This window comes from Muscardinus avellanarius (genome assembly GCF_963383645.1).
Source record: "Muscardinus avellanarius genome assembly, chromosome: 3".
NCBI classification, from domain to species: Eukaryota; Metazoa; Chordata; class Mammalia; order Rodentia; family Gliridae; genus Muscardinus; species Muscardinus avellanarius.
In genome coordinates this window covers 127,542,106-127,563,811 of record NC_137788.1, presented here as the reverse complement: position 1 = coordinate 127,563,811, position 21,706 = coordinate 127,542,106, and the positions used below count along the sequence as shown (strand labels likewise).

Genomic DNA, 21,706 nt, shown 5'->3' with positions numbered 1-21,706 from the left:
TTAAATTTGATTAAGAAATATTTTTAAGCTAAGCGTGGTGCAAGTTTGTAATTTCAGTACTTGGGAGACTAAGGAGGATTGAAGGTTTGAGGTCAGCCTCAGCTACTTAATGAGGCCCTCCACAATTTGGTGAAACCATCTTTCACAATAAAGAATAAAAAATAGGGTGGGGGTTGTAGCTCAGAGATAGAATGTCCCTGGGTTCAAATCCCAGTACCACAAAAAAAAAGAAGTACTTAAGAAAAAAAAAAAAAAACGAGGTTATTTTTACACTCTCGAGTAATACAATACATTGCATACTTCAGAAAGAATGAGAGTTCAATGAGGAGAGAAAATATGATATTCAAACATCCTAAAATTTTGACAGTAATTGTTATCATTATAAAGAAAAAGAAATTTCTGCTGTATAATTGCGAGAATATGAAGTAAGTTAGATTTTGTCTTAAATCTTCCCAATATTGTTTGGGGTTAAACATTTTATATTTGTACCTGTGTTTCTTTTTTAATCCTTATATTTTAGAATATATAAAATAATGGTTATTTCTATTATGAGGAAATATACTTTTTATTTTGTGGTGTTAGTTATTCTGAAATAGGAAATGTTGTTAAATAAATTCCAACATTGGCAGATATTAAATTCTTTTCACTTGTATTCTTAGTGCCATATGGATATACAGAAGTTGCAAATATTCCTGTTGCGAGACCTGGACGGCGATTATATAATGTACGGAATCCCAATGCCAGTCATTCTGACTCGGTCCTGGTACAGATTGATGCAACTGAAGGGAATAAAGTAATTACTCTCCGCTCTCCTCTGCAGGTAGTACTTTAAGTGAATTGTGTTCCTTTCAGTATATAACAGGAAATATTAAATCATTTATCTGAATACAGGAATATATAGTAGAACTTCATTAGGTTAATATTGATAATTGAGAAATAAAACTAAAGTGGCTTCTATTTTCTATTTTGCTTTTGTAGTATTCTTTATTTTAAAATGTTTAAAAATTTTTATATTTAAAAATTTATTAAAAATAATTTCTGGGATTTAAAATAAATGAAGCTTGATTTATATTCCTTTAAAGATTCAGAAATGAGGACTATTATAATTATAGTTGGTTGTCAAATAGGATAGCATCTCATTTTTTTTATATAACTTGGGATTCCTGAAAAAAATTTTAGCATCTTAATCTGTGTAAATATTTTCTACTTTTAAGACCTTACCAAACATTTTTATTTTTCTATGCATTATTGTAGGTTTCAACATATGATCAATATTTGCTCATCAAATAACATTTTTTCTTATTTATAATATTAGGGAAAATGAAAAGATTTCAAATTTTGGCATTGTTATCTCTTTGTTATTAACTCCAGCATATATCAAACTATAGTCAAGAAAGGAAATTTACACTATTTTTCTCATATTTCTTTTATTAGTATTTTCTGTCTAGTCATATGATATATTAATATAAGGTTATGATGGAGAAAATTTGCCTGAAACCCTCAGAACACATACATATTTGAAAGATAAAAATTAAGCATGTTCTATTCAGAGTATGTGCGTATTGTAATAATTTTCAACATCAAATTTAATATAAATAGAGAGAGCACTTAAAAATCCTTCAAAATTTCAGTTGCCAATGAAAAATGCCTTCTGATATCATGTTTGGAACTTTTTAGATCCAAAAGTAATAAATGTAAAGCTGGAATTGGTGGCTCACACTTGTGATCCTAGAATTTGGGAGGCTGAGACAGGAGGATTGTGGTTTGTGGACAGCCTCAGCTACTTAGTGAGGCCCTTTGTAACTTAGTGAGACCCTGTTTCAAAATATAGAATAAAAAATAGGGATATCTGCAAAAGTTTTTTTGTATCCCACTATGATGTATGAATACAGTGCACCAATAAAAAAAAAAAAATAAAGAAAAAAAAGAAAAAATAGGGCAGGGGATGTAGCTCGGAGGTCGAATGCCCTGGGTTCCATCTCCCGACCTGCAAAAAAAAAAAAAAAAAAAAAAAAGTATAGCTAAGATTTCCTTCAGACTTGCATACCTCTCAAGCTATTATATGTCTTTTTTTTTTCTAACAGATTAAAAACCATTTCTCTATTGCATTTATCATCTACAAATTTGTTAAGAATGTTAAGCTATTGGAACGCATTGGAGTAGCCAGACCGGAAGAGGAGTTTCATGTTCCTTTAGATTCATATAGGTAGATACTTCTTTGAATATACTAAGCTTTAAAAGTTCATAATAAATATTTTTAAATAAGGGATTTATATTTTATACTCTGGGATAAATAACCTCATATTTTTATTATCTAGAGATCTGTAAAGGCTAGTTTTAAGACACCTTTAGATGTAGAAAAATACATTTTTGTTATCATTGAACTTAGATGAAAACTCCTTATATTTGATGTTTTAGAATTTTTGATACCTGTATTTATTAGATTACCTTTATATTTGAAATGAAAAAACATTTAAGTTGTCCTTGTTTATAGAATGTCCCCCAAGCCCCCGAAGTTCTCTGTGAGTTAACTGGGGCAAGTTTCTTTACTTTTGTGGTATGGTTTTCTTACTGTAAAAAAAAAAAAAATAGTACCTACTTTGTAGAGTTATCAAGAAGATTTAATGAGATTCCTTTTCTTTTGATCTCAAACTTTTCCCCCTCTCTGGTTTCTTTTTCTGCAGATGTCAACTATTTATTCAACCAGCTGGAGTCTTAGAGCATCAGTACAGAGAATCTACCACTTATATTTCCTGGAAGGAAGAGCTTCACAGGAGCAGGGAAGTCCAATGCATGCTGCAGTGCCCATCAGTAGAAGTCAACTTCTTGCCTCTGATAGTGAGCACAGTTGCTTTGCCTGATGAACTCAGCTATATCAGTGCACACGGGGAAGACTGGGACCCAGCCTACATCATTCACCTTTATCCTCCTCTCACTTTGCGGAATCTTCTCCCATATTCTCTACGATACTTGCTTGAGGTATTTCTCTTGGATTTTACTGTTGCACAAAATGAATTATAGGATCTTTTTTGTAGTTGAAGTCATTGTTTCATACAACATGTTTTATAATGTTTTAATAATGCTAAAGATAACAAAAACTGGCAAAACCTCTATTATGTGTCAGGCACTGTACTATTGACATCTATTGACATGTTGGATCCTTTTAATGACCTTCTGTAGTAAATACTATTCTTAGACCCTTTTTACTCAACAGTAAACTTAGTTACAGCGGGATTAAGTGACTGGTCCAAGGTTCCACAGCGCGTCAGTGTTAGAGTTGGGATTTAATCCTAGGCACTTCAGCTTCTGGATCCCTTCTACTTTTCTCTGCTATATCTGCTATAAAGTAGGAGGTGGAATCATCTTTAAGTAAAATTCCATTAACTAAAGGGGAGAAAAAAGCCAATGAGGAAATATTTCATCTTAAAGTTTTTATCTTAAAGTTAGTATTAAGACAGGCATGGAGATAACGTGCCTATAATCCTATTACTTGGGAGGCTGAGACAAGGAGAATTGTAGGTTCTTAGCAAAGCCCTTAGTGAGACCTTGCTTCCCCCTGACCCAAAATAGAGGGAGCTTGGGATGTAGCTCAGAGGTAGAATACCCTTGGGTTCAATCCCCAGCACCACAAAAAAATAAAAAAAATAAAATAAAAAAATAAAAAAAATAAAAAATAAAAGAAAAGAAAAAAGAAAAGTTAATATGATTGTTTTGGCTGAAGTTTTATTAAAAATAAAAATAATTACTCTCCATTCTTAAGAAATAATAAGAAACCTTTCCTATTGCTAGGATAGGCAAATATTTAAGAATTTCTATGGCCTATAATATTTTAAAGTATAAAAGTCATGCAAAGCATTTGGAGCCTAAATTGTTTATTTTCTTTGTCTTACAATGAATCATTCTTGAGTTATACAAATGAACTGTGTAATCTTTATAGAAAAGAAGGTTTCAGTAAAGAAGCCTATTTTATATGTTACTGTTATTTTAAAAATAATTCCACCTTACTTAGCTAGCTTATTAGAATAGCTTGACTTTATTTTCCTTATTCTGTTCCTGTGGGAATCATTAGGCATGGTATGTGAGTAGAAGATGAAACTAAAGCCAAGCACTTAAGTGGCTCATTCAATCCATAGCTCTAATGGACAACAGCTAGGCTCTCTGAATCCAGCCCTGGATTCTTGGCACAGATATGATTTTTCTCAAAACTCATGACTGTTGGCTTACTAATGGCCAAAAGACAGTTCTGCCTGTGGCTGCGGTATATAGTATTTCCTTTTTAGTTTCTAGTGATTACTGGGTGATGGTAATAGTATTTTTTTTTTTTTTTTGTGGTACTGGGGGTGGAACCCAGAGGCTTTCTACCTCCAAGCTATACTCCCAGACCTTTTTTTTTTAATATATATTTTATTTGGAAACAGGGTCTCACTAAGTTGCTGAAAGCCTCACTAAGTAGCTGAGGCTGGCTTCAAACCCATGCGATCCTCCTGTCTCAGCCTCCCAAGCACGGGGATTACAAGCATGCGCCACCATGCCCGGCTTGGGCGATGGTAATACTTTTTTTTTTTTTTTTTTTTATTTAGGGATCTGCAGAAACTCACGAGCTATCAGAAGGCAGTGCTGCTGATATTCTGCACTCACGAATCAGCGGCGAAATCATGGAGTTGGTCCTGGTGAAATACCTGGGCAAAAACTGGAACGGACACTTCCGCATCTGTGATACACTTCCTGAGTTCTTTCTTGTGTGCTTTTCTTCTGAATCCACAGAAGTGATGACGGTTGACCTGTCAGTACACGTCAGGAGAATTGGCAGCCGAATGGTGCTCTCTGTCTTTAGTCCCTATTGGTTAATCAATAAGACTTCTCGGGTTCTCCAGTATCGTTCCGAAGATACTCATGTGAAACATCCAGCTGATTTTAGGGACATTATTTTGTTCTCTTTTAAGAAGAAGAGTATTTTCAGTAAAAACAAGGTATGTTTTTGCTCATGTAGCCAGTACAATAGCAGTTTACTGAAGCAAGCTACTCATTTACCCTTTCTCCTCAGCCTGTGGGATTACTTCCTTTCTTAAAATTATGTCAGATTGGAATAGTTTTATACTTTACTGGCAATGATAGCACATTTCTAAACACAGAGCAGTTGAATTTGTCTGTGTTAGCTGAGCCTTCCTGTGTGAAGCACTACACTGAGCAGCTGGAAGAGAAGCCTGATTGTTTAAGCCTTGGCTCCTCCTCCCTTTACAGACTCACTCACCAGGCTCATTCCCACATGCTCGGCTTTTGCATCTGCCGTACCCTCTGCCAAGGCCGTCTTTTCCCCTTCCATTCCCCTCTTTTCTTCATCTTTCTGGGTTATCTGTAGTTTGTCCTATGGCATTCTCTTTAGTCCTGATAAGTGTGAAGAGTTTCTGACCATTTAAAATGAGTCTAGGCCAGGTGTGGTGTTGCATGCCCGTAACCCAGAACTTGAGAGGCTGAGACAATCGCAGGTTGGAAGCCAGCATCTGCAACTTAACAAGGCTTTCAGCAGCTTAGTGAGTCTGTTTCCAAGTAAAACATAAAATAGGGCTGGGGTATAGCTTAGAAGTGGAATGCTCCTGGGCTCAGTCCCCAGCAGGAACACACATATGCATGTGCACATGCACATACACACATGTTAAAGAATCCAGGTATCCCATTTGTGTTCTCTTAAAGTAGTAGTTCTCAGATTTCATTGTACATTAGAATCACCTAATGGACTTTAAAACTATTTGCTGAGTTCTGTTCTTAGACTGAGTTTGATTTTGTAGATCTGGGTGTGTCCTGAGAAACTGCATCCCTGGTAATGCTAATGTTGCTGGTTTGGGGACCACTTTGAGTATCACTGCTTAAAGAGTATTTACACATGATATAATTAGCTATTTATATGTATGACCTCTGGTTATACTCAGTCTTTTTATAATCTAGTTGGGTTGGTAGGAATGAGCTTAATATAGGTGCAGAGGTAAGTCTTTAGTAAACGACTTTCTCTAAATCCCAGAGTCAGAGGTAAACTCATTATCCTCTCACCTCTATAGCATTGTGTACCAGTTACATGGCTCTTGTCACCTGGAGCTTGTGTCATAAATATCAGTGTGTATTTCCTGTTACCTCTGTTTGGTTCAGTTGTTCATTGAAGACAGGAACTATGTTCTTTGGCCTTTCATAATGTCTTTCTCATTGTTTCTCACTTAGTTCCTGTTGAATAATGTTAAAAGTCATAAAATCTCTATGTGCCAAAACTTTGAAGAATTTGTTAGCTCTATTTTATAAGTTTCACACTGGAAATATCATTTTGCATTACAGTTATTTAAAAAACAACTCAAGCCAGGCGTGGCACATGCTTGTAATCCCCGCATTCAGGAGGTGGAGACAGAAGGATTGTGCAGCTTCAAAGCCAGCCTTGCCGGCTAAGAGACCCTGTTTCCAAATAAAATATAAAGTAGGTCTGGGAGTGTAGCCTGGAGGCAGAAGGCCCCTGGGTTCCATCCCTAGTACCATCAAAAACAAAAGCAAAACCAAAAAAAGTCCTACAAGATCTCACTGATATACATGTTAAAATTTCTTGTCCTCATTGCTTAGCTACATAGGAAGGTGCTTTTTTATATTATCACCTAGAGTTTTAATGGGTCTGTTTCCCATTTGCAATATGGCTATGATTATATTTTTTCTGTGTTCTATGATATTAAGGAAACTTCTTGAGACGTATCAGGTTTTCATCATATAAAATTACTATTATCTTTTAGGTTTCTTTTTTGATTGTATGTATTCTCTGGCATAGGTACAATTAAAAATTTCAACTAGTGCGTGGTCCAGTGGTTTCTCATTGGATACAGTAGGAAGTTATGGCTGTGTGAAGTGTCCTGCCAACAATATGGAATACCTGGTAAGCATGTGCTTGATTATTTACCTTTGATTCCATTTACCTTTTCCTTAATTCATCAAACAAGCTGGATCCTTAAAAGGTACAGAAATTTGAATTCAACGTATTATGTGGAGAGCTCTCTCTACAAGTTTCTATGACCACTGCTACGAAGCAGGACTTGAATTTGTGAAAGTTTAATGCAGTGAGTTGAATTCGCTCAGATAAGTAACTTGGAAATTGTTGGTAGTCTAGCATAATCTTCATTCCATACTCATCCTGCCAAACTTTTTTTTTTTGGTGGTGGTACTAGGGCTTGAGCTCAGGGGCATTCTCCCTCTGAGCGACACCCCCAGCCCTTTTGTTAATTGTTATTTTTGAAACAGGGTCTCACTAGGTTGATAATAGTCTCACTGCTTGCTGAGACTATTCTTGATCCTGTGATCCTCCTGTCTCAGCCTCCCGAAAACTGGGATTACAGGCATGCACCACCATTCCTAGCTCCAACATTTCTTAACTCTAATATTTGACTAGTTTAAAAATTTAAATAAGCCGCTGGGCGTGGTGGCGCACGCTTGTAATCCCCGCACTTGGGAGGCGGAGACAGGAGGATCACGCTGGTTCGGAGGCAGCCTCTCTGGCTTAAGAGACCCTGTTTCCACATAAAAAAGTTAAAAAATAGGTCTGGGAGTATAGCCTGTGGGAGTGTATCCCGGAGGCAGAATGGCTTTCAGGAACCCCAGTACCACCAAAAAAATAAAAATAAAATAAAAATTTAAATAATCCGAGGTTAAGTGACTTGTTTTTTTACTGTTTCAAAATTTTTATTTTACTGATGACAGGTAATTAAGCAGCAATTTGAGCCTCTCCACTAGTTATTTATAAAGCCATTTGATTGAAATATTAAAAAGTAAAGAACACTAGAGTGACTAAATATGTTATTGTAAGTTGTCATTAAATTACTGATTGATATTCTTGAATCAGTTTCTGATAGCATCAGTTAAGGAATCAAAAGAATTTTTAGTGAGAAGATAATTCATAGTGGGATATAGCTTACATTAGTGATTTTTTCAATAATTCTTATTTTTGAAATATTTTAAGAAGCTTACTTGTGAAGCAGGGAGTATGTGTATGCGTAGAAAGGATGAGTGCAGTGCTGGGAAGTTAGCTTGCTTGTTTCTTTCCCACAGGTGGGTGTTAGCATCAAAATGAGCAGTTTTAATCTTTCACGAATAGTCACTCTGACTCCTTTTTGTACCATTGTGAACAAATCATCGTTAGAACTAGAAGTGGGTGAAATTACATCTGATGGCTTGATACCGACTAATAAGTGGAACTATATTGCTTCTTCAGAGGTAAAAGTTTCCTTTTCTATAAGTAACTCTTAAAATGTATAAAGAAATTTTGACATGTAAATAAGGATTTTGTACACCTCACGGCATCACACTGGCTTTCCTATTTGTGTGTTAAAGTATTGCAGCCGATGAAATATCTTTTTTTCCACACTGTAAGCATGTTTTTTTTCTTGTTTTGTTTTTATTTATTTATTTTTTTTTTTAAATTTGTGGTACTGGGGATGAAACCCAGGGGCAATCTACCTCCAAGCGACACTCCCAGCCCTGTTTCCTTCCTTTCCCTTTCTTTCTTTCTTTCTTTCTTTCTTTCTTTCTTTCTTTCTTTCTTTCTTTCTTTCTTTCTTTCTCTCTCTCTCTCTCTCTCTCTCTCTCTCTCTCTCTCTCTCTCTCTCTCTTTTGTGGTACTGAGGGTGGAACCTGGGGCTTTTTTCTTTTTTTACCTCTGGGCTATACTCCCAGACCTATTTTTTATATTTTATTTAGAAACAGGGTCTTGCTAAGTTTCTGAGAGCCTCACTAAGTAGCTGAGGCTGGCTTCAAACCTGTGGAATCCTCCTATTCCAGCCTCCCAAGTGCTGGGATTACAAGTGTGCACCACCACGCCTGGCTTTTTATTCTTTATTTTGAAACAGGGTCTCACTAAGTTGCAAAGGGCCTCACTAAGTAGCTGAGGCTGGCTTCACACCACTGCAATCCTCCTGTCTCAGCTTCCCAAATGCTGGGATTATGAGCGTGCACCATCATGCTTGGCTGTAAGTATGTTTTTAAGAAAAGAAAATTATTGATACTATTTACCACTAGCTTAGTCTAGATGGTTAACAGTTCTTCTCTACTTCTATGTATAAAGCAAGGCTGTGTACTGTGAGAAATAGAGTCAATGAACTATGTACTGTGTTAGTTGTCAATATAATGTCTCCATACTCAGGAAACTAATCTTTTTGACAGAGTCTAAGATGCATAGAAATTAATAATTGAGATAAAGATAGTATATGCAAAGTTATATGTGGTTATAGAATTTCTGAAGAGGTAAATTAGAAATTTCCTTGAAAACTAAAATCTAACCCTCTTATGCTGCAGAAAAGGAATCTGAGGTTCAGACTTTGCCAGGGTCAGTAAGCTTATTGACAATTGCCTCAGCAAACACTGATGGATTAGAGTTTTAAAATGGTGTCATGGAAGAGGTGGGATTTGAGGGTGTGATTTGAGGAGGTGGAGAGAATGAGGAAACAGTGAGGGAAGAGGGTGTGTACAAACATAAGCAGTAGTGCTTGACTTTGGCCAGGTCTGCAGCCAAACTAACCAACCTTCATGCACATTGCAGTTCACAAAGAAAAACGGAAGATTTTAGAGTTATTTATTTTTGAATTTTTTGGTGGTACTGGGGTTCCTGGAAGCCCTTCTACCTCTGGGCTACACACCCAGACCTATTTTATACTTTGTATTTGGAAACAGGGTTTCTTAAGCCAGCAAGGCTGGCTTCGAACCTGCGCGATCTTCCAGTCTCCGCTTCCCAAGCACGGGGATTAAAAGCGTGCGCCACCACGCCCGGCAGAGTTATTTTTTAAAAATACTAAAATACTTAGTTTAGCAAAGTGAGAATAACCAGACACAAAATCAAGGGCCTTGTATTTTCTCCCATAAGTGAAAGCTAGAGAGGAAGTAGGAAAAAGGGGACCTCATGAAATCTCTTCTCTGCCTTCAGTTGTCTTTCTGGTTTCTCGAGTACAAGATACTCTGTGAAAGAATTGATGTGTTAATGAAGTAAAATGGGATATGAAAAGAATCAAATGTTATTAAGGTTATAGTTTTTAAATATTCAGGATAGTTTAGGCATTCTTAAGCAACAGGCTCTTCAGTTTTTCATATTATCATTATATCTCATAAGTACATATAGATGAACATATCTTTATTCTTGTAGAGTTTCTTTGGTTTCATAAATAGTCACTATCAGTACACATCATATGAGATATAGAGGGAATATCTTAAACTTAGTAACCATTTAATCAAGATTAAATTTAGAGTTGAAAACTTAATTGAGCAGTGTCTTATTTATATGACAGTATTATTTTAAGACTAACATTACTTTTTATTTATTTTTAGTGTCTTCCATTTTGGCCTGAAAATTTGTCAGGCAAACTTTGTGTGAGAGTGGTGGGCTGTGAAGGGTCTTCCAAACCATTCTTTTATAACCAGCAGGATAATGGCACTTTATTGAGCTTAGAAGAACTTGTAAGTTTTCATATTTTAAAGTAAAAATGTCTTTGAGTTTTTAAAAATTGCTTTACAGTATTTTATTAAACCATGCTATAAGAATCCATTGATATTTATTTGAATGTATTGCTGTATTAATATATCATGCCATACATATAAATGTAAGAAATCAGAATCATTTTGCTCTTTGGTAGGAAGACAAAGCCTTTATGGTTATATAACTGATTGAAATTCTATCTAATTGAGGCTAAACCAATATATCAAATGTAGTTTTTTCCCCCCACAACAGAATGGAGGTATCTTGGTGGATGTGAACACTGCTGAGCATTCAACTGTCATAACATTTTCTGATTACCATGAGGGATGTGCACCTGCCCTGATTATAAACCATACACCATGGGATGTTCTCATATATAAGCAGAGGTATGAAAAAGCGGTTGATGAAAACTTCATTTTGCTTTATTAGTCCACAATCCCTTTTGAGAAGCACTTGGATTTTACATATCAAATGTTTTCAGATTTTAGAAAGGTAAAATGGAGCATACTTTTTTTTTATTACTAATGCCCTAGACTCATCTTGAGATAGTATTATGTAACCAAAGACAATATTTCTGCAGAAAATGTTTCTGTAGTGAAGCTTTTGAATATTTATACCACGTGTTATAAAAACTATTAATATTTTAATATCAGTTCAAAATAGATCTTTACAGTCAAATTAGTTTTCTTCTTTAGAATGTCTAAGATGAGGCTGGGCGTGGTGGCGCACGCTTATAATCCCCGCGCTTGGGAGGCAGAGACAGGAGGATCGCGCAGGTTCGAAGCCAGCCGCGCGCTGGCTTAGGAGACCCTGTTTCCAAAATGAAAATGTAAAAATAGGTCTGGGAGTGTAGCCCGGAGGTAGAAGGGCTTCCAGGAACCCCAGTACCACCACCAAAAAAAAAAAAAGAATGTCTAAGATGAAATATAAACATCTGTAAAGCTATAGGGAATGATATAATGAGCATCTGTATACCAAACACCTCACTTTATCATGTTTTAACATTGCTACATAGTGCCAAATTCTCTCTATAAGAAACTTACAGAAAAGTTTTGGGGCTCTTAGAACTTTTTAAATTTTGGAATTGCAGATAAGGAACTGTGAATTGTTTTAAATATTACCTTCTCAGACTTCTGGGAAAATGGTGACTGAGAAAAGCAGCATTTACAAGTCCTGCTAACACTTGATCTCTATTGCCACAAAATCAGTGCTTTTCATAGACAGAAAACACTATCAGTAGAAAAATAAAAGCTGCAAATACAAGGGACAGAGACAAAGAAGACTAGAAGAACAACCAGAGACCAGGAAAGAAACCATGCCGGCGCCATCTTCCCTCACAGCACAAGGCTCCAGAGAAGAAAGATAAACAAGGAGCTGATGTGAGCAGCTACAGATCATTTGGGTGTAATTCAGCAGTTCTTCCAGCGCAAAGAATGTCTAAAACTCCCAGTGGCCAAGCTCATCAAGCCCTCCAGGGACTCAGAATGGAGCTCAAAACCAGAAAAGAAATACGCCAGCCTCACGGACAAGTGTGTGGCAGCAGCACCATATTGCCAGCGACAGCTTCAGATCAGCGCACACAACAACCGTAAGTGAAATTGCGGCCCCTAAAGGAGAAATCCCAGCACTGCACTCCCAGGAACTTGAGCAGCATTGATAAAATCCATCATCCATTTATGATAAAAACACTGCAGAGAATTGGAATAGAAGAAACATAATTTAACATCATAAAGGCAATCTACAATAAGCCCACCACCAACATCATATTAAATGGGGGAAAAACTTCAAGAATTCTCCCTAAAAACAGGAGCAAAACAAAGATGTTCATTATTACCACTTCTCTTTGATATAGTACTAGAGACTCTAGCCAGAGCAATAAGGCAAGAAAAGGAAATCAAAGGAGTACAAATAGGAAAAGAAGAACTCAAACTTTCACTATTTGCAGATGACATGATACTATATTTAGAAAACCCAACAAACTCAACCAAAAGGCTTATAGAACTGATCAACAAATTCAGCAAAGTGTCTGGATACAAAATCAGTCTTAAAAAATCAAAAGCTTTTCTGTACACCAACCATAAATCCACTGAAAAAGAAATTCAGAAAACACTTCCACTTAGGATCTCCCACAAGAAAATAAAATACTTAGGAATACACTTAACCAAGGAGGTAAAAGATCTCTATAAAGAAAATTATAAAATATTGAAAAAAGAAATCGAAGATCTTAGAAGATGGAAAGATCTTCCATGTTCATGGATTGGCAGAATAAATATCTTTAAAATGGCCATCCTTCCAAAAGTGATCTATAGATTCAATGCAGTGCCCATTAAACTACCATGATCATTCCTCACAGACATAGAAAAACCAGTCCTTAAATTTATTTGGAATAACAAAAAGCCCAGAATAGCCAGAGTAATTCTCAGCAACAAAAACCATGCAGAAGGAATCACAATACCTGATTTTAAACTATACTACAAAGCCATTGTAATAAAAACAGCATGGCACTGGCAAAAAAAAAAAAAAAAAAACAGATATATAGACCAATGGAGCAGAATAGAAGACCCAGAAACAAGCTCACTCACTTTCAGCCAATTGATTTTTGACAAAGGGGCCAAAAACATACACTGTAAAACAGATACCCTCTTCAACAGATGGTGTTGGCAAAACTGGTTAACCATATGCAGAAAATTGGAAATTAATCCCACTTTCTCACCCTGCACAAGAGTCAATTCAAGATGGATCAAAGACTTAGAAATTAAACCAGAGACCTTGAAGGTCCTTGAAGACGGCATAGGTCCAATACTACAACACATAGGCACAGATAAACACTTTCTCAACAAGACCCCAAAGGCACAACAAATTAAAAGGCGAATCAATACGTGGGGTTACATGAAACTGAAGAGCTTCTGTTCAGCAAAGGTAACTGTCAAGAACCTCAATCAGGAGCCAACAGAGTGGGAGAAGACTTTTGCCACCTATACTTCCGATAGAGGATTAATATCTAGAATATACAGAGAACTCAAGAAACTCAACACTAAAAAACAAATAATCCAATCAGTAAATGGGCAAACGAACTAAATAGACACTTCATGAAAGAAGAAATTCAAATGGCCAATAAATGCATGAAAAAATGCTCAACATCATTGGCAATCAGAGAGATGCAAATCAAAACTACCCTGAGATTTCACCTAACTCCAACTAGAATGGCCATCATTCAAAACACAAACAACAACAGATGCTGGCGAGGATGTGGAGAAGTGGGAACTCTAAGACATTGTTGGTGGGGTTGCAAATTAGTGCAACCGCTTTGGAAAACAGTGTGGAGAATCCTCAGAAGAATGGGAAAAAATCTACCATTTGATACCACTTCTGGGTATCTACCCAAAAGAAAGCAAACCAAACTACCAAACTAATGCATGTGTATCTATGTTCATAGCTGCACAATTCACCATAGCCAAACTATGGAACCAGCCAAGATGTCCATCAACAGATGAATGGATTACAAAACCATCAGATACATACACAATGAAATTTTACTCAGCCATTAAAAAAACTCAGTTGCATCATTTTTAGGCAAATAGAAGGAACTGGAGGACATTATGCTAAGTGAGATTAGTCAGTCACAAAAAATAAGAAATCAGATGCTTTCCCTAATATGTGAAAGCTAAGGAGAAATGGGTCATAGGAGGAACTCTAGATGAAAAAGGAAATCCTATAGAGGAGCAAACAAGACAACCTAAATGAGGGGATGGGAGGAGGGAAGAAGGAAATTCTCTAAAACATACAATGTACTTAAACATATTGAAGTCAACCACTAAGACAAGCAAGGGAAGGAGGAATGGGGAGGGAATTGGGTAGGGGCTAAATGGTTGATGTGTATATGTATGTCCGTACAAGTTTTTTACTCCAATATGAGGTATGAATACAATGCACCAAAAAAAATTATCTTCCCTTTATTATCTTGTAATGCTCAGTGGACCTTTAAATCTGTATCTGGTTAAGGGTGATAGAATGTAAAATTAGAGAAGAGTGAAGAGAGATTGATATTAAATTTATAATATAGAGTAATAGAAGTTTTGTTATTCTTATTTGTGCTGTCATTTGGATAATGCCATGTGATGCTATAACAAGTAGACTTGAACCTTAAAATATGCAATAATACTTTTATTAAATAAGTATATATGTGCATGTAGATAACATTTCTTTACGAATCTGTGTTCTTAACTCTTATGGCATGAATCTGGTAAAAGATCTAAAAGTACAGATAGGATTGAAACCTAGTTGGATTAATTTTTATTTCACTTTTTCAGGGTTTTTATTTTTAACCCAGTGCCTCACACATACTAGGGAAAACCTCCACCACTAAGCTATATCCCCAGCTCTTTTACATTTTAATTAATTAATTAATTTAGTAATTTTGGATAGTCGAGATTGAACCCAGGGGCATTCTACCTCTGAGCTACATCCTCAGCCTCCCCTTTTTTATATTATTTCATTTATCTTGAAACATGGTATCACTAAGTTGCTGTGGTTAGCCTTAAACCTGCAACCCTCCTATCACAGCTTCCCAAGAACTGGAATTACAAGTATGGGCCACCATGTCTGGCTATTTTATATTAAGGCAGAGTGCTTTTTGATTTTCCCAGCTGGCCTGAAATTTGTAATCCTCTTGTCTCCGACTTTCTAGTCACTGGAATTATAAACATTGTACATCCAGCTTCTCAAATATTTTTGGTATTGCACAGGACAATTCTTCCTAATAGTTAATGGTAAGTTTTTAAATTTCTTGGGAGAATAAAGATTTAGTTCTGATGCAGTAGATTTTGGATATGATGCAGGACTTTGTATTTTCAGTAAGCTTCCAGGTATTGCTGCCAGTCCATAGACTATACTTTGCAAAGAAATAGTATGAACTCTTTTTTTATTTTTCTGAGACTCTTCTCTTGAGTACTGTTTTTGATTAAGTTTCAACTTCAACACTGAATGAAGTTCTGCTGCTGCTGAAGAACTTACTGTTCTCAGCCATTTCTATAGGTGGACACTAATGTACTCGTTTATTTACCTTGATGAATTCCTGGATCAACTCAGAGTGAACTGCAGCTTTGGGAAGAATACTGTATTATAGTCTTCAAATTTGTTTACCATTAATTTATTGGATATTTTAGAGTATTTTTAATAGCCCTTTGCTTTTGTAACTGAGTCATTTCTTAACACTTTTGTGCCATTTCCCTTTTCAGTAAACTGCAGAGCTGGGTTTCTCAAGGCCAAGACATTCTTATCTTTCCTCTATTGGTTGTCTTTTAGTGGGTCACAGGAAGAAGTGGAGTTGCTTCCAAGACAAGCTCGACTTTTTGCCTGGGCAGATCCCACTGGTACCAGAAAACTTACATGGAGATACGCAACAAACCTTGGTGACCATGATCTGTTAAAGGTACATTTGATCCGAATGAATGCTAGCTGAGGCAAAGGAAGCAGATGAGTGAGCCTCACCAGGTCATCTTGGTCATTGCTGAACTGAAAGTGAATTGACATTATTTACAGATAAATTATTTTTATGGCTTGTTTTAGATAGTTCATACTTTTTTTATCATAATTGAATCATAGTAATGTATTTACAGTATAGAAAATAGGCTTGATCTATTTTTACCAAGTAAAGACCAGTAAAGCACTGTTTTTTTTTTTTGTTTTGTTTTGTTTTGTTTTTTTTTCTTTTGGTGGTACGGGGGTGGAACCCAGGGGCTTTCTACTTCCGGGCTACACTCCCAGACCTATTTTACGATTTTTTAAATTCGGAAACAGGGTCTCACTAAGTTGCTGAGAGCCTCACTAAGTAGCTGAGGCTAGCTTTGAACTGGTGTGATCCTCCTATCTCAGCCTCCCAAGGGTGGGGATTATAAGTGTGTGCCACCACACCCAGCCAAGCACTGTTTTTCAAAACATACCCGTACCATTGTTTACCTGTGAGGTTTTTTTTTGTTTTGTTTTGTTTTGGTACTGGGGATGGAGCTTAGGGGTATTCTACCTTCAAGCTACACCCTCAGTCATATTTTCTATTATTTATTTTGAAACAGGGTTTCACTGAGTTGCAAAGGGCCTCATTAAGTAGCTGAGGCTGGCTGTGAACTGCGATCCTCCTGTATCAGCCTCCCAAATGCTGGGATTACAAGCATGCACCACCACACCCGGCTAATTGTGAGCTGTTTTAAGAAATGTTTTCCTAATCAAGGTCATATATAAGCAGTGGATTTTGATAATATGTAATTGTCATATATGAGATATTTTATGAATTTAATGAAACATTTATTGAAACAATTCTTTGGTAGGTAAATTTATCAAATATTTATAGAAGACTCTGGAAGAGGCCTGAGAAGTCACCTATTAGCCTTCTACTTAATATCTCTTGTATTAGTGAATATCATCCAGTTTCTTTACTGATATATTTCAAAAGGATTTATATTCTGTCATTTGATAATGCTATTTGTTAAATAGTTTTTAAAATTTCTGCTTTAAAATAGTAATTGGGTGTATTTGGATACATAATAATAAAATTTATTTGTTTTTTAAAAAAATGGTGATTGGGGCTGGGGGTGGTGGCTTGTTCTTGTAATCCTAGCATTTGGGAGGCTGAGACCGGAGGATTGTGGTTCGCAGACAACCTCAGCTACTTAGGTAGTGAGGCCCTCTGCAACTCAGTGAGACCCTGTTTCAAAGTAAAGAATAAAAAATTGGGCTGGGCTTGTAGCTTGGAGGTAGAATGCCCCTGGGTTCCAACCTCAGTACCACATATACACTCTTGTCCCCCCCACAAATAAAATAGTAATTGGGTAACAAATAAGTATGTGCTATATTTCCTCTGAGATATGTATAAAAGATTCAATCTTTGATAAATTGGATTGGTAGTTCCTATTTTGTGATATTTCTAGAGTGATTTTCACCATGAAATTTTCACAGTACTCTGTTGTGTGTACCTTATTTTCATAACAGAAAAACTAGGCTACGGTTTACAAGTAGAAGATATAGCTTCTGTTAAGTGAAACTATTTGCTTGATAGCTCAAATGTTCAGTAGCTCTACCAGCCGCCACTTTACTATCAGGGATTGTTTCTTCTCTCCTCATAGTTTGTTTTTCTTTATGACTGAGTAAAATTTCATTGTGTACATATATCTCATAGTTTTATAGTTCATTCACCTACTGATGGGCATCTCCGCTAGGTCTACAGGTTGGCCATTGTGATTGTGCCACTATAAACAGAGATATGCATGCATTACTCTGATAGGCATTACTCTAATAGTTTGGTTTCCTTTCTTTTGGGTATACCCAGGAATGGCATAACTGGGTCATATGGTAGGTTAATTTTCATTCTCCTGAGTATCATTCACATTGTTTTCCAAAGTGGTTGTACTAATTTGTATTCCTACCAACAGGGTTTTAGAGTTCCTACTTCTCTACATCCTTGGCAGCATATATTACTGTTTGTGTTTTAATAATTCTAATTGGGGTTAGGTGAAATCTAAGGGTAGTTGTTTTTTTGTGTGTAGTACTGGGGATGGAACCCAGGGATATTCTACCACCAAGCTACACCCCTCACCTTATTTTTTATTCTTTATTTTGAAAAAGGGTCTGACTGAGTTGCAAAGGGCCTAAGTTACTGAGATTGTCTGTGAACCGTGATTCTCCTGAGTCAGCCTCCCACATACTGGGATTACAAGTGTACACCACCACGCCTGGCCTAAGGGTAGTTTTGATTTGCATCTCTCTGATTTCTAATGATGTTGAACATTTCTTCATACATTTATTTGCCATTTGTATTTCTTCTTTTGTGAAGTATCTGTTTAGTTCTTTTGCCCATTTTTGATTGGGTTATTTTTTTTTTTTTGGTGGCTAGTTTCTTGATTTCTCTGTATATTCTAGATGTTAATGCTCTATTAGAGGAGTAGCTGGCAAAAATCTTCTCCAGTTCTGTTGGCTCTTTGTGGAGGTTCTTTATACCTTTCTTTGCTGCACAGAAGTTCTTGAGTTTAATGCAAGCTCAGTCCTCAACCTATGCCTATATTTCAGAGCTTTGGTCCTATGTTCTCTTCAAAGTCTCTAGTCTGATCAATCTTGAAAATTGACGCTTGTGCAGGGTGAGAAATTGGGGCTTATTTTTATTTTTCTGCATATGAATAACTAGTTTTGCTAATACTCTTTATTGAAGAGGCTCATTTCCAGTGCATGTTCCTGGCCCCTTTGTCAAAAATCAGTTTGCTGTAAGTGTGTGGATTTGTTTTTGAGTCTTCTATTCTACTTCATTGGTCTTTTTGTTTGTTTTTGTGCCAATACCACACTGGTTTATTTATTTTTTTTTTTTTGGTGGTACTGGGGTTCCTGGAAGCCCTTCTACCTCCGGTATACACGCCCACGGGCTACACTCCCAGTCCTATTTTTTAACATTTTTATGTGGAAACAGAGTCTCTTAAGCCAGCGAGGCTGGCTCCAAACCAGCGCGATCCTCCTGTCTCCACCTCCCAAGCGCGGGGATTACAAGCGTGCGCCTCCACGCCCGGCCACACTGTTTTTATTACTATGGTTCTGTAGTATAGCTTGAAGTTGGGTATTGTGATGACATGGTTCTTATTGCTGAGAACTATTTTGGCTATTCTGGATTTTTTGTTGTTTCAAATGAATTTAAGGATTGATTTTTCTATACCTTTGAAGAATGGCCTTAAATTTTAATGGATATTGCATTGAATCTATTGATCATTTTTGGAAGAATGACTTTTGCTGATATTTATTCTGCCTATTCAAGAGCACGAGAAGTCCTTCCGTCTTCTAAGATCTTCTTTACTTGATTTTTTCATTGTTTTATAATTTTCCTTATAGAGGTATTTTACCTTTTTGTTTAGGTTTATTTCTAAATATTTTATTGTTTTGGGGGATATTATGAGTGGAAATATTTTCCAGATTGCTCTTTCAGTGGATTTATTGTTGGCATACAGAAAAGCTAAATATTAAGATTGATTTTGTATCCATACACTTTGTATTCAGTTCTAAAAGTCATTTGGTTGAATTTATTGAGTCTTGTAAATAAAATATTATGTTATCAGCAAATATAGTTTTAGTTCTATTCTTATTTGTACTAATTTGATTTCCTTTTCTTGCCTTGTTGCTCTGCCTAGAGTCTCGAATACTATTAAAAAGGAGTGGTGATAGTGGATAGCCTTGTCTTGTTCCTATTTTTAAGAGGAACTCTCTTAGTTTTTCTATTCAGTATGATATTGGCTGTGGGCCTATTGTGTATTGCCTTTATGATGTTGAGGTAAGTTTCTTCTGTTCTCATATTCTGCAGTGTTTTTAGCATGAATGGGGGGTTGGATTTTTTCCCAGTGATTTTCAAGCATCTATTGAAATGATCAGGTGATTTTTGTCCTTAGTTCTGTGTATGTGGTGAATTCCATGAAATATTTTTTGTATATTGAACCAGCTTTGCATCATTGGGATGAACCCAACTTGGTTGTGGTGTATAATTTTCTTGATGTGGTTTTGAATGTATGTTGCTAGTGTTTTGTTTAACAGTTTTATGTTTTAAGTTTGGCAATATTGTCTGTAGTTATCTTGAGCTGTCTTTATCTGGTTTTGGTATTAATGAGATGTCGGCTTCATAGAATGTCTTTGGGAGAGTCCCATCTTTTTTATTTCATAAAATAGATTAAAAATATTGGGATTAGACCTTCTATAAAGGTTTTATAAAATTTGGGTGGGAAACCATCTGGACCTAGACTTTTCTTAGATGGTAGGCTCTTTATTACTCCTCTAATCTCTTTGATTGTGATTGGTCAATTTAAATTTTCTATATCTTCTTGATTCAATTTAGGAAGTTTGGCTAGGCGTGGTGGCATACACTTGTAATCCCCATGCTTGGGAGGCGGAGACAGGAGGATCGCGCTGGTTCAAAGCCAGCTTTGCTGGCTTAAGAGACCCTGTTTCCAAATAAAAATAGGTCTGGGAGTGTATCCTGGGGGTAGAAGGGCTTCCAGGAACCCCCCAGTACCACCAAAAAAAAAAAAAATTAGGAAGTTTGTATCTAGAAATCTGTTAATTTCTTCTAGGTTTTCTGTTTCCTTAGAGTATAGTTTTTCAAAGCTTTTTCTGATAATCCTCTGGATTTTGACACTGTATGTGGTAATATCATTCTTTTCATCTCTTATTTTAGTAATTTTGGGTTGATTCTCTTTTGAATAGGTTGTCTAGTGGATTATTTTTTGAGACACCAGCTTTTGGTTTTGTTTGTTTTTTTCCTCCACTTCCACTAATTTCTGCTTTGATTTTAATGATTTCCTATCTTCTAACAGCTTTAAGATTAGACTGTTCCTGATTTTCAAGGGCTTTGAGGTATGTCATTAGATTATTTGGTGATTTTTTTTTGTTCTTCTCATGTGACTACTCAGTGCTATTTTCTCGTAATACTGCCTTCAAAGTGTTCCAGAGATTTTGACATATTGTGTTTTTATTTTTTTTTGTTGTTTCTAGGGATTTCTTAATTTCTACCCTTATATCTTCTGTGACCCATTCCTCATTCAGCAGTGTGGTGTTCAGTTTCCATGTACTTGTAAAGTTTCTCTGGGTCTTCTTATAGTTGGTTTCTAATATTCAATTATGGCTTAAAGAGATGAATGGGGTTATGTCACTCACTTTTAAAAATTTGATAGTGCTTGTTTTGTGGCCCAGGAAATGGTATATTTTGGAGAAGATTCTGTGAGCACCTGAAAAGAATGTGAAGTTGGGTGTAGTTGTGTGGAATATTCTGTATGTGCTAGTAGGTCCATTTGGTTTATGGTGTTCTTTAGGTCTGAGGCATCTTTTACTGATCTTTTGTCTAGAAGATCGGTTTAGTGATATGGGAGAAGTCTCCCAATATTATTGTATTGGAACCTATATGAGACTTAATGTCATAGAGAGTTTGTTTTATTAATGTGGTTGTATCTACGTTTGAGGCATAAATGTTGATTCTCATATTCTTTACTTGGATTGTTCTTCTTACCAGTAAAAAATGACCTCCTTTGTCTCTTCTGATAAGTTTAGTCTTAAAGTCTATTTTATCTGATACAAGAGCTGCTACCCCTGCTTGTGTTCAAGTTCCATTAGCTACCTCTGCTTGACTTTGATTTCCATTATTATGGATTACTTTGCTCCAGCCCTTCACCTTTAGTTTGTGAGTATCTTTATTTGTAAGGTGTCTTTCTTGCA

General features: G+C 36.2%; 1 protein-coding gene across 1 annotated transcript in view; it reads left to right on the top strand.

The window, feature by feature from the left end:
* The window catches only part of VPS13C (vacuolar protein sorting 13 homolog C), a gene marked incomplete at both ends in the record, with an annotated part of 203,754 nt that overhangs the window by 135,242 nt on the left and 46,806 nt on the right, over nucleotides 1-21,706 (top strand). The window contains 9 exons of the mRNA XM_080691629.1: nucleotides 660-820; nucleotides 2,085-2,206; nucleotides 2,685-2,979; nucleotides 4,581-4,970; nucleotides 6,797-6,901; nucleotides 8,068-8,232; nucleotides 10,333-10,461; nucleotides 10,733-10,866; nucleotides 15,785-15,911. Coding sequence (XP_080547755.1) covers nucleotides 660-820; nucleotides 2,085-2,206; nucleotides 2,685-2,979; nucleotides 4,581-4,970; nucleotides 6,797-6,901; nucleotides 8,068-8,232; nucleotides 10,333-10,461; nucleotides 10,733-10,866; nucleotides 15,785-15,911 — 1,628 coding nt within the window. The remainder of the gene's footprint in view (nucleotides 1-659; nucleotides 821-2,084; nucleotides 2,207-2,684; nucleotides 2,980-4,580; nucleotides 4,971-6,796; nucleotides 6,902-8,067; nucleotides 8,233-10,332; nucleotides 10,462-10,732; nucleotides 10,867-15,784; nucleotides 15,912-21,706) is intronic.